General features: G+C 40.7%; 1 protein-coding gene across 1 annotated transcript; it reads left to right on the top strand.

Moving 5' to 3' along the window:
- Positions 1-2575: 2575 nt before the first annotated feature.
- serinc1 (serine incorporator 1) lies at positions 2576-11677 on the top strand. The gene is given in 10 exon segments (XM_039599182.1): positions 2576-2703; positions 3245-3406; positions 6128-6325; positions 7123-7198; positions 7447-7584; positions 7889-8058; positions 8370-8460; positions 9935-10076; positions 10213-10437; positions 10687-11677. Coding segments are annotated over 10 exon segments (1380 nt in total). The 5' UTR covers positions 2576-2664; the 3' UTR covers positions 10826-11677.
- The last annotated feature ends 1017 nt before the right edge of the window (positions 11678-12694 follow it).

Here is a 12694-nt window from a genome sequence, read left to right as displayed (position 1 = left end):
ATTTACTAATCTTTTTTGTAAGCAAGTATAAGTGGGAACACATGAAATAAAAGCCAAGGTTTTGTTTTGGAAATAGAAGTGCTTGTGACAGTGGAAGTGTTTGTGTATTTGTATCTGAGGGCAGAAGGCAGGGTTTACAAATTTTTCTAAAGAATGAGAGGTTATAGTAACATCAAAATTCAAAGCAAATTTGTAGAGGTGCAGGTAAATGTTTCTGATGCTTCCAGTATTCCAGAGGATCCTGTGTTCTGGATATGTTGTTCTCTGACAGATATTGCTGGACTTTGGTGATGGCATTGGAGTTCTTCCACAACAAGCTAAAAAGTAAACACTCAAACAGCACTAAAGACTGTCTCCTATCATCCTCTTAGTTGTGCTTCTTACACAATTCCTATACAATTTGGTGCCTCACTGCAGTATGACACAGCAGCTGCACCAGTCTCATGGTTTTTCTTAAAGCGATACACGCAGTGATACGGGGGTTCACTGTTTTCTGCTTCATACACTACTGGCCTCTATAGTCACCATCACTACTGATGACTGTAGAGCTCATTTGAGTACAGTGAACTCATTTTCATGTTCAAGAAACTAATTTGAGATGATTTAAGGTTTTGTGACATGGCGTGTTATCCAGCTGGAGGCAGTCTTTTCAAGATGGATACACTGCAATCATAAAAGGAGGGACGTGTTCAGCAACAATACTCAGGCTGTGACATTTAAATGATACTCAGTGGGTATGTGCCAAAAAATATCCTCCACACTACACCAGATGAAGCAAGGGTTTTATTTTCAAGCCTAGAAGTAATAGATTTCAATATCACACTGTTTTGTCACATGATATTAAACAGAAGCTGTCATCAACTCAGCTCTGTACAGTGGGCAATCATAATGAAGCAGTTCAACTTGTAGATTCAAGCTGCTCTTCATATTTTTGGCCACCAGATGCCACCAAAGAGGACTGTGTTGAAACACTTCGAGTAACAAACCCTTTTTCCAAGACAAGGATCAGTGATTGTGGACCAGGTGTCAGAGGGAAACGAACTGGAATACAGGGGGGTCATCAGTGACTTTGTCATCGGGTGTGAACAGAACCATCTTCGCATCAATGCCAGCAAGACGAAGGAGCTGGTGATTGACTTTAGCAAGAAGTCACCTCCTATTACACCAGTGTACATCCAAGGTTTGGAAATTGAAATGGTGGAGTACAAATACCTGGGTGTTCACCTTATTAACAAACTGGATTGGTCCACAAATACAAATGCCCTTTACAAAAAGGGTCTAAGTCCTCTTCACCTGCTACGGTGGCTGAGATACTTTGGGGTGAACAGGATGTTCTACGACACTTTAGTGGTGTCTGCTGTCTTTTATGCTGTGGTCTCCTTGAGTGGTGGAATGGCAGAGAGGGACTGGGGGAAACTTAATAAAATGGTCAAAAGGGCCAGCTCTGTCCTGGACTGTCCGCTGAAGTCCATCAAGCAGGTTGGGGAGGAGAGGATGTTGTCTAAGCTAACATCCATCATGGACAACACCTGCCACCCCCTGCATGAGACTGTACGAGCACTGAGCAGCTCGTTCAGCAGGAAACTTTTATATTCACAGTGGAGGAAGGAGCGCTACTGCAGGTCATTCTTACCAGCAGCTGTTAGACTCTATAACACGGTTTAACATGGTTATCTTACTCATCACCAGTTTAATTTACATATCATATGTTTTTAATTGCTGCTACTCATTAGCAGCTTGTTTGTACACTGTATATTTCACCAGGAGCATTTATACACCCCCACACTTGTGTACATATCTCTGTACATTTATATCTGTGCATACGAATTTCGGTTGCTGTGTATATAGGACTACTTTGTGTCTATATTCCTCTTGCTATAAGAGCTGTGTAACACCCAAATTTCTAATTTGTGGAATAATAAATGTTTATTCTATTCTATTCTATTCTATTCTATTCTATTCTATTCTATTCTATTGTTTAAAAGAAAAATGACTGAAGAATTCATTGTGAATGCGCTTATTATCCAAATAAAGTTACAGCTAGGCTTTTCTGTCTTTGTTTTGTTTTTATCTGTGGCGTGAAAATCTTTCCTCCTGCATGTGGGGAATGATGTAAAAACTTTGAGAACCACTGGGGCTTTGACAAATTCGCTATAAGGAACACATCAAGCCATAAACTCATATACCGAGGAAGTGCTTTATAGAGGCCTAAGAAAAGACTAAAGCTGTTTTCTGTAACAAGTTCAGAGTAAAAATGTCTAAGCTCAAACTTAAATATGTCTGTTTTCCATGAATCCTGGTTGTCAGTCTGTTGCCCAGTTAAAGCATGTTTATTATTTAATATTGGTAGCCAACTGTTTAATGAGAGAAAATCTTTTCATTGGATTAAAGTAATCAGGCCTAAGCAATATTTTCCACGTACAGGTCTTTGTAAGAAATGGGCTATCAAACTATTTCTGCGTGTTTTTCTTCCTTCTTCCAGAGTTCCGCTTTGATTTGGATTGTTTTCTGTAACTGTCCTGTAGGGGGCAGCCAAACGATGAACGGCACCGACACTGTCGCCTTATGACGTAGAAGAAGCCAGTGTGTCCGGACGTCAGCCATCTTCTCTGAGATTGTCAACCGAGCGGTCTGCTGTTGGACAACAAAAGAACAACAGCGATCATGGGAGCTGTTTTGGGCTTGTGCTCGATGGCAAGCTGGGTCAGTATCATTCTTCATTTGACTGTGAGAACAGTTTTAACAGCGACAGGACGTTTTAGCTGCCTCGATTTAACAAATGTTGCAGTGACTGCGCAGGAGGAAAATGTCAGGCCAGCACGATGAGCGTCTGTGGCGCAGACATACTAACATCACCGTTTGGCTCATAACACAGCCGCTGTAGTGATTCAGTTACTGTGAGCGTGTTACTGCACTATTAGTTAGACGGAGCCGATTATGTGAACCACCGCCGTACTCCCTCCCATCCAGCAGGCCTGTTTATGTGTTCATGTTACACAGTGACTGCTCGTAAACACACTGTCCGTGATATGAAAACACCGGGGTGTGACGTTAGCTCAATCTTGTAAACAGAGTGGGGTATCCGCTGCACGCAGTAGGCTCGTGTCATCTGACACGGACAGATAGACCTACAGACACGAGGTGCTTCTAGGAACTAAATGATTACGTTATTCCTGTTAACTTAAGCTTTAAAAAGACCTCTGCTTAACTCTAATACTCGAATTATTCCCATGTGTGTATGTAGATCCCGTGTCTCTGTGGCAGCGCCCCCTGTCTGCTGTGTCGATGCTGCCCCAGTGGAAATAATTCCACAGTGACTCGCCTCATCTATGCCTTCTTCCTGCTGCTGGGAGTGGCTGTTGCCTGTATCATGTTGATGCCTGGCATGGAGGGCCAGCTCAAGAAGGTACGCAGTGTTCCTGACATAAAACTAGGCTTGGAATAATGCCTTCATATCTCTGCAGCACAGAGATGTCACAAGTTATGAAAACACTCTCATGGATATTTTTGTTTGCTAAGGCTTTAACAGGATTCTGCAGTGAGAGTAAATATAGTTTGGTTCATTGCTCCTAATTATTTAAGACAAATAGTCCTTGTTTGCTGTTAAGTAGCTTACCAGTTGTTAATCACCTTATTCTCCTAATGAGCCATACCTGCCTGTTCCAACTCTTAAATACTTAAACATGTGTGATATTCATACCAAGATAACTATAACGATACAGGCCTGTGAATGTACTGTGATCTTTCCTCTAATGTGGTAACTGTTTTTATGTTGATCCCTACAGTGGCCTCAATCCCCTTTTTTCTGTTTGTGCAGTTTTGTTGTATAATATTGGCTGCATTATTAGTACAAAATAATCTGGTTTTGTGGGATATTTGGAAAAAAGTTTCAGTGGTGTTCAGTCAGCCGTGTTTGGAAACTGCAGTGCTGTGAAAAACCTCATTCTTTGGGTTTTTGTTTGTTTTTTGCGTGTTTGATTTTTTTTTTTTTAGGGATATTTCTCAACTAAGCGAGGGAGACAATACTCTAATATTAGAGTAACTGACAAGTCAGAAACACTAGGATAATATGTTACATTTGAGAACCGTTCAGTGGAAAATGTCAAAAACTCAAAAAAAGGCATTTTAAACCATTAATCTCATTCTTCAGTGCTGTTTAGATGGGCGCCACTCTCACATCATCAACACGTTATACTCCAAATAGACACCAAAGAGGAAAAATCCTTCAGATAAACCAGTGTTAAATATGTTATGAAAACATGTTCACGAATTATTAAAATAGGACAAATGAACATCTGAAAAACTAAAACTGTGACTGAACAGTGTGGCACATTGTCCCATGCATTATGAACGATGCACACTGTTTGAAAATTCATGACAACAACTTCAATAAATTCAAATCTAAAATAAGATAACAATAAATCATGCAGCCATTTTTTCCGTTTATCTAAGTCTGGTCGCGGGGGGCAGCAGCAGGGGAGTCCAGACCTCCCTTTCATCGCCTCCTCCAGGTTATCTGGGGAAACATCGAGCCTTTCCCAGACCTGCCTATACACTCTGATCTCTCCAGTGTGTCCTGGGTCTGCACTGCGGCCTCCTCCAATAGGATGCGCCCAGCTTAGACACCTTACGCAGGAGGCGACAGCTTTAGCCATCTCCTTTTTGTGAAGAGCTGCAGCTGCTCTACTCTCAACCCCTCCATAATGATCCAACTCCTCAGTCTATCGCAAAGGGAGAGACCATCTGCGATTCGAAGAAAGCCAATGTCCGCCGCTTGTATAGCTGTCTCAAGCCAGGCCTTCACTATTAGAATAACAGATTTTTGGTGTTTTTCAACAGTGCTCCATCTAGTGGCAGATGGCTGCATAACATTTAGGACCCAACAATTTACCAGCATTGGGCATCAAGTCTGGTACCAAATAGTGACAACGATTAGTCGACTAGTCAAGCACACATCACTAATTTTTCACATTTTAACATTGGACAAAGATGATCCAAGTAAATGTTAATTTTTTTTTAAATGATAATTTGATTTAATGGAAACGCTACAAATGCTCTAATGGAGAAGTATTGCCCCTCAAATGTAATAACTGATTGTATCCTCCTTGTTTTGTGATAACTGACGGGGAGTGTACCACATCACTGTGGAGGAATTTTTGCCCCCTTTTTGTAGAATTGTTTTTATTCAGCCACAAAGGAGGATTTTTTTTTTTAGGTATGAGCTGCGTGTTAAAGTTCATGACCTTGGTTAAATTTAAGTCCTGGCTTTGACTAGTCAAGTGGTCATTGGACTGGTTCTTATGTAGCACTTTTGTACTCTACCTGAGCACTCGGTGCTTTATACAACTTGTCTCATTCACCCAAGCACTTTTTTCTATGTATGCTGGATCTAGCCTATTTTTTTTCCATTTAGCATTCACACAGATGCATCCAATGAATGCGTTGGAGAAAAGATTGGGACTGGGCCCAAGGATATTTGGCATGCAGACTGGAGAGCTCGAACCACCACTTGCTGTTGTGCTTTTGGTCATTGTCCTGCTGCATAACTCAAGTGTGCTCAAGCACTTTGACTGCTGTATAAGAACCAGACCAAATTCCATTTTCAAGATAGGTTTGTATGGCCTCATGCAAGCAGTTGTGTTACTGACATTAAGCAACACTAATTTTCTTAAAACTAAAGCAGCTAAAAAGGATTCAGTTCAGATAACTTTTCTCTTAATAAATGAAATGATAATTTTAAATTAAATTATAATATATAAATTGTTATGTATTGACTCAGGTTATCTTTGTCTAATACTGAAATTGCTTTAAAATATCTAAGCGTGACATATGTGACCAAAAAAAAGTTAGAAAGGAGGCAAATATTAGCTTTGATGTATCCAGTGGTGGTGTTTGTATGACCGACATGTTGTTTGAGTACAAAATGCAACATGTTAAAGGATAAGTTTGGCTAACTCGTGTCCAGTCTGCACTTGACAGGTGGATAATTGACCTGTGGGATCTCTGTGGATTTCCTTTGGCTTGCAGTACAGTGCCTCTGTTGCATGCAATGGCTCCTTTGCCCTTTCGTGGCGGGTGCTGCACCGCGACACACCTGTATACATTGTCTCTTCTTATGTTGCTCTAGATTCCAGGTTTCTGTGAAGGAGGGATGGGTTCGTCTATTCCTGGTGTGGAGGGACATGTGAACTGTGATGTGCTGGTTGGCTACAAGGCAGTGTACCGTGTTTGCTTCGGAATGGCTATGTTCTTCCTGCTCTTCTCTCTGCTCATGATCAAAGTCAAGAGCAGTAAAGACCCCCGTGCTGCACTCCACAATGGGTGAGTCAGCATGTCTATCTTCTACATCATGTCTGCTATGACACAAGGTCAGGTTTTATTGAGATTTGATGGATTGATTACCTGCTTTAAACATGCCAAACATATCATGTTATTAGAACATGTGACAAGCTGGAACATGTTCTTGTTATAGATCACATCAAAACTAGCAGCAGGGAGTGAAGGCCAGGCCATCATTTACTGTATAACATCCGTTCACTAATACCGGGAATTTTGCAGCTAGGAAAATGATTATTTTCATTGATATAAGGCGGTGACGGAGAATGAGAAGTATCGTTTTCAATTAAATTCAGTTTTATTTAAATAGCACAGCACCAGATGTTTTTCCTCACAGAATCAATCCTTTGATTTTTCTGATGTCCATCTTATGTTGAATTCTGGTTGTGTTTACTGACCTCGAAGCGATTTTATTTAAAACTGTCAAATGTTACCATTAAGTTATGCACCGCTGGATGGATTGTCAGAGCATAACATCTAGGCAGGAGCCTGAACGTACTGTTTCAGCATTGTAATAACCCCTTTTAAGTTTCTGATATTATAATGGTTATGCTGAGGATTTATGTTCTGTCTGTCAGGTTTTTTATATCTTCAAGTTTGCAGCTAATAAAGTTGTGTTGCCATCACTGTTGGATCCTTCTTTCAAATCTCGTGATAGATAGGGCCCTTCTTAGGACTGCACTGGTAACAATTAAATTGTTTTATTTTTGTTTTCCTCACAGTTTTCTGATGTCCATCATTACACTTTTAAAACATGTCTTGAATGATAACATCAGCGTTTTCCAGTGTCTGTCATATCATGCAGCAGCTGTTGCCATCACTGTTGGATCCTTCTTTATCTCAGAAGGGCCCTTCACTACTGGTAACTGTTTTTGGTTCACTCTCACTTAGTCCAATGCACCAGTGTGTGCATATCATACATTGATCATTGATTGCACACACACTGTGCAGCTGTACACCTTGTTTCATATTACAGTGCACATTAAGGGACAAGAATAAAGAAATGTGAATGTGCCAGATTAAAGCACTCTATTCATCTAGCACTAAGCTGGAGATTTTATTATATCAGTGTCCTTTGTGTGACGTTCTTTCTCTCACTCTGATCCACAGTGTGGTTCTACATCGGTATGGCAGGGGCCTTCTGTTTCATCCTTATCCAGCTTGTTTTACTCATCGACTTTGCCCATTCTTGGAACGAGTCCTGGGTGGAGAAGATGGAGGAGGGCAACTCTCGCTGCTGGTATGCAGGTATGATGACAAGTGGCAGAGGATACTCGTGGAGATGACTAAAGAGCTCTGTCTTTGATCTAATAGATTTGAAGTGCAGACAAAAATGTTTTGGTCATAGCTGGGGAAAAAAATGAAAAATAGGATTTACTTAAGACTTATTTTTATGTTATTAATTACAACAGTCACAAGAAATAATTAGGTGTACACTTGGGTGTATTTGTTTTATATGACAAGTGAACAACTCAAGGTGGTGTTTTCACCAGCTGGAAAAGCTTAACTCAACTGTATGTTAATGAGGTTCTTTGTTTTTGTATGTTCACAGCTCTGCTGTCAGTCACCACAGTCAGCTACCTGCTGTCTCTGGTGTCTCTGGTCATGTTCTATGTCTACTACACCCACTCTGATGGCTGCACTGAAAACAAGGTCTTCATAAGCATCAACATGCTCCTCTGCATCGCTGCCTCCGTCATGTCCATCCTGCCACAGATTCAGGTTCACACCACTTCTCTTACAATTTATACAGACACACGTTTTGTGTACATTAGATGACTCGACATGTTCAGGTTTTATATGTAGTAGTAAGATGCATTAATCATATTAACATGACAGGGTACGTAGTGCTTTATTATGAAGTGATGTTATGCAATATAACACTAGAAGGATAATTGGCATGAATTATAGCAAGATGAGTCAAACATGAGATGGAGTCATGGAGGTGTCGCCTAATATAATTCAGAATGTGTCATTTATGAAAGTTGTTGTTAGAAAATAGAGATAACTGATGTGTGGTGTGTCATGTACAGGAGTCCCAGCCCAGGTCTGGCCTGCTGCAGTCTTCTCTGGTGACACTGTACACCATGTACCTGACCTGGTCTGCTATGACCAATGAGCCTGGTAAGAAAACAAAAGCTTTTCAGCCTGCTGTGTTTTGCAATGTATTGGTATGCCCCCATAACTGACCCCCAGACCCAGGCCTAGCCCCACACACACAGATACACATCCATCCACATCTGTCCCATGCTCTGACGTGGACAGGTGCCCACCCATAGCCAGCAGCGATCCCGGAATGCTACTTTGAGAATCAGTTTGACACCAACCGATTTCAGCTTTATTCTCAAATTGATCAGGAATAGTTTTTCCTAATGTGGGCCTAATAATATCCAGAAATGGGTTTTTCTTTACTTTGAATCCATCAGGTGTCGTTCTTGATTGACACAGTAAGGCCAATGTCATCTCCCCCATCACTGCCCTACAGTATAAAGCGCCTTGAGACGACTGTTGTTGTAATTTGGGGCTCTATAAGTAAAACTGGATTTATGAATGCCTGCATTTGATGCTTTAAGAGGATAAGTGTAAATTCATTGGGAAAAAAATGCCCCAAGCACTGCACTGGTAATGTTTAAATGTGAATTTTGGGGATGCTTCGTGCTGCATCTATCTATTGTGTGATTTATCAGTTCCTTTCTCTGCACATGGTCGCACTCTAGGTGTGAATATGGGTGCTTCTATTGGTCCAGATAGATCCCACAAGGAAAACAGAGCAGCTGGACAAAGAATAAAATTGCTACAGTGTACAATAAACGCAAGTAGTTACTGTACTGTACAGCGGGGTTGAATCACACTGAGGAAGAATAAAGGAAGGAACTTTGCTGCCTTCAAAGTGTGGAGTGATGCTGGCTTGTCCATGATGGAGAGCTGGCTTGTCCAACTCAAAGCCTACAGACTCTGGCGCTGATGCTTTCCACCAGCAGACAACAGCAAATTAGATGGCACTTTAATGCGTCAGACTGGTAGATCACCTGCAACACATTAAAGGATCTGAGCTTCCCCTTCTTATAAACAGCATCAATGTAAACACCCAACTACCAGTAGCTGTCCACTGTTTCCACCTCCTCACCCATGATGTTGATGGGCCTAGCTGAAGACTTTCTTTTGGAAGTCAATCACTATCTCTGTTGTCTTGATTGCATTCAGAGCGAGGGGATTTCTTCCTCACCAGCTCTCTGTATTCTGACTCCTGCCCACTCTTAGTACATCCAACCGGTGCAGTGTCGATGGTGATCCAGTGCTTGTTGTTAGGAAAACTACAACAGTCCTGGTTGGGACGATCCTCACGGAAATGTATACAGTCAGTGATATAGTCTGTAGCATTCCTGCAGGGCATTGCTGTCTTCTACCTCTTCACTGGGTTGGTGGCAACAGGAAGGAAAGGAAGTACAGGAACACACTAAGAATATAGATGGATAGAACACCTTCCTAAATGCTAAACGCTACTGATATCACTGACATGTAGTGCATTTGATTAGACTTCAGTGGCAGTGCAGATGACAGTAATTAGATAGTTAAACAATCTCTTTTTGTCTCTCAGACAGGAAATGTAATCCAAGCCTTCTGGGCATTATTGGGCTAAACACCACAAGTCCTGCCAGTCAGAACCATGTGGTTCAGTGGTGGGATGCCCAAGGAATTGTGGGATTGATCCTTTTCCTCATGTGTGTCCTGTACTCCAGGTAAAGAACTCCTTAATTATCTTTGTAATTCTAAACTTGCAAACACCCAGACAACTAAATGGTTCATTTACTAACCTGCAGGCTGTCTCTTTGTGGATAGCACGATTCTAACTGTAGCCCTCTGTTTATTCGTCAGCATCCGCAATTCATCCAATGCCCAAGTCAACAAGCTGACTCTGACCAGTGATGAGTCTGCTCTCATTGAAGACGGGCCTCAGACGGACAGCTTTGAGGAGGGAAACGGCCCCAACAGAGCTGTGGACAATGAGAAAGATGGCGTCACATATTCTTACTCTTTCTTCCACTTTATGTTGTTCCTTGCATCGCTCTACATCATGATGACACTCACCAACTGGTATAGGTAGGTTTCACGCTGTAGGAGACTTGTCTAGTCTATCTTTGTACTTTATGTTTGTTATTTCATGGGTTTTGTCGACAATTAGTTTTAAAGTTGGGCACTCTTCAATAGTTGGAGACGTTACCTTTGCTTTGCTGTATATTTCTTACAGTATATGTGGGGTTTGGGTCCAAATAAAGTGTTTTGTGTTTCTGCTAAGGTATATTATTTGGATAGAATCAACTAGTCCACTTTGTTTGTGTGTATCCGCAGCCCTGACTCCAACTATGAGGCCATCACCAGCAAGTGGCCGTCTGTGTGGGTGAAGATCTCCTCCAGCTGGATCTGCATCGCACTCTATGTGTGGACATTGGTGGCTCCACTGGTCCTGGTCAATAGGGACTTTGACTGAAACTGCACAATGTCCCACTGCTCCTCCAAATATTGGCGCTTTCACCTGTGTTTTGTTACTGCAAATTAAGAAACTTAGTAGGTAGATAACATTGCATGAGTCAGTGCTGAAGGAATGGTTGTGTTTATTGGCTCTGGTGATTCGCTTGTATTGCTGAGTGTAGCTACATAACCAGAAGGTGATGAACTAGTCAGGACGTTCATGTGTTTTTTTTTTTTTTGGTTTTTTTTCCAGCTGTGACTTCAGTCCATTCTCATGAATCCTTAGCAGTTCGTTGCAGTCGTTAGTATATCCTGTTAAACCCAGTGACGACTTGCACGTTTTTCTTTGAAAACTGATGTGATGTTAACAGTAGTTGTATCTGAAAAGGTTCCTATGATCCTGCGTGCACATCAACTCTGCACTGTAAATGTTCTGTATGCTGTTTCCTGTTAAAAAAGGGAAAACTGTTTTTATTCTTTTGAGTTGTGCATGAGCAGCTGTGACATTTAGAAGCAAGAGTAGGATTCCCACTGGCTCCATCACCCTGCGTGAGCAGTGTTGTGTTGTGCATATGTGTTGGCGTAGATAGTTCTTCTTTATATTGCACATCTCTGCACACCTCAGCTAATTGAGTAACAAGATGCATTCTTGTTTTTGTTGCTTCTGACTTGCTTTTTGATAACATTTGTGGTTTTGACTGCTTAACAAGCTTCCTGATAAGTTTTTGCATAGCGCGTTAGCGTTTGCTTGTTTCAGACATATTGTGGATGTGTTTGACTCTCATCTGTGCGTTTTTTTTTCTTCTTGACCTAACAGTATATTGTAACTGATTTAATAAAAGAAATGGGGGCGAGGGGGAGTCAAGTCTAATTTGTTGTTTGTTGTTTAGCTGGGTTGTACACAGTTGTCAGCTTCACCATTATTGGGTAGGTCCACCAAAACATGCTAGGGCTCATCAAGTAATTATCGAGTATTCCACCAATTAATCAGATAAATCAATTTCTTATTAATGAACAATAATAAATATTCAAAAGCTAAAAATTGGTTTCCATTTTAGATACGTCTGTCAAAAGAAACAACCCTTGGTTCTATTTATGTGCCCTAATTAAATGTAACTTCTTCAATGCAAAAATATATAAATACTTGAGCACATTTAGAGGTCAAATAAAATAAGCGATGAACACAAGCTAAACTAAGGCATAAAAATATAACCTGTCTCTGAAGGATTTCTGACATTAATGGGGGCAAAGAGTTCTGACAGTGTTTGGATGAAGAATTCTGTGCTTAAATAATGAGTCAGACAATTATGGACTTGTAAATTCATTTATTCAAACATTACGTAACTAATTTATTTAATAATTGAAAATAAAAACCCTATTTTTAAGTCAATATTTCAAAATGAACTATTATACAATAATTTATTGTATAACTCATTATTTCGATGCGTGTGACTCGCTATTGTCCATATGTCCTGCTGAAGTGCGTTTGACCTGGTTAGGTTGACTGTTTTCTGCCTGACAACAGGTTAATAAAGATGAGGGGTGGGCCCTATAGGAGTAGAATCCGGTGCCTTTGTTCGGATGAGTCCCTCAGGACAATGAGAGTGCCTTGTACTGAATTCCTTCTTGCAAGAATAAATGACTCAACAGACAACTCCAGCAGTTTGACTTCTATATAATACTCGAAATTTCCACAACGCAGGTATGACCTTTTACTTTTAGAAAACCCTAAAATAGGGGATATTTGACTTGTGCAATTTTATCAAGGTTAAGCAAACATCTCAATCACAAAATATCAATCAGAACTTTTAATCAGCAACATCAATTAAATTCTGAAATAATCAAACTAAAACTGTTGCTAAATATCTACTATGGGTCTTGTTGTGAT

Source organism: Oreochromis aureus, linkage group 15, assembly GCF_013358895.1.
Source record: "Oreochromis aureus strain Israel breed Guangdong linkage group 15, ZZ_aureus, whole genome shotgun sequence".
Lineage (NCBI taxonomy): Eukaryota > Metazoa > Chordata > Actinopteri > Cichliformes > Cichlidae > Oreochromis > Oreochromis aureus.
Note: the sequence above shows the minus strand (reverse complement) of the source record. Positions and strands in the feature narration are given on the sequence as shown.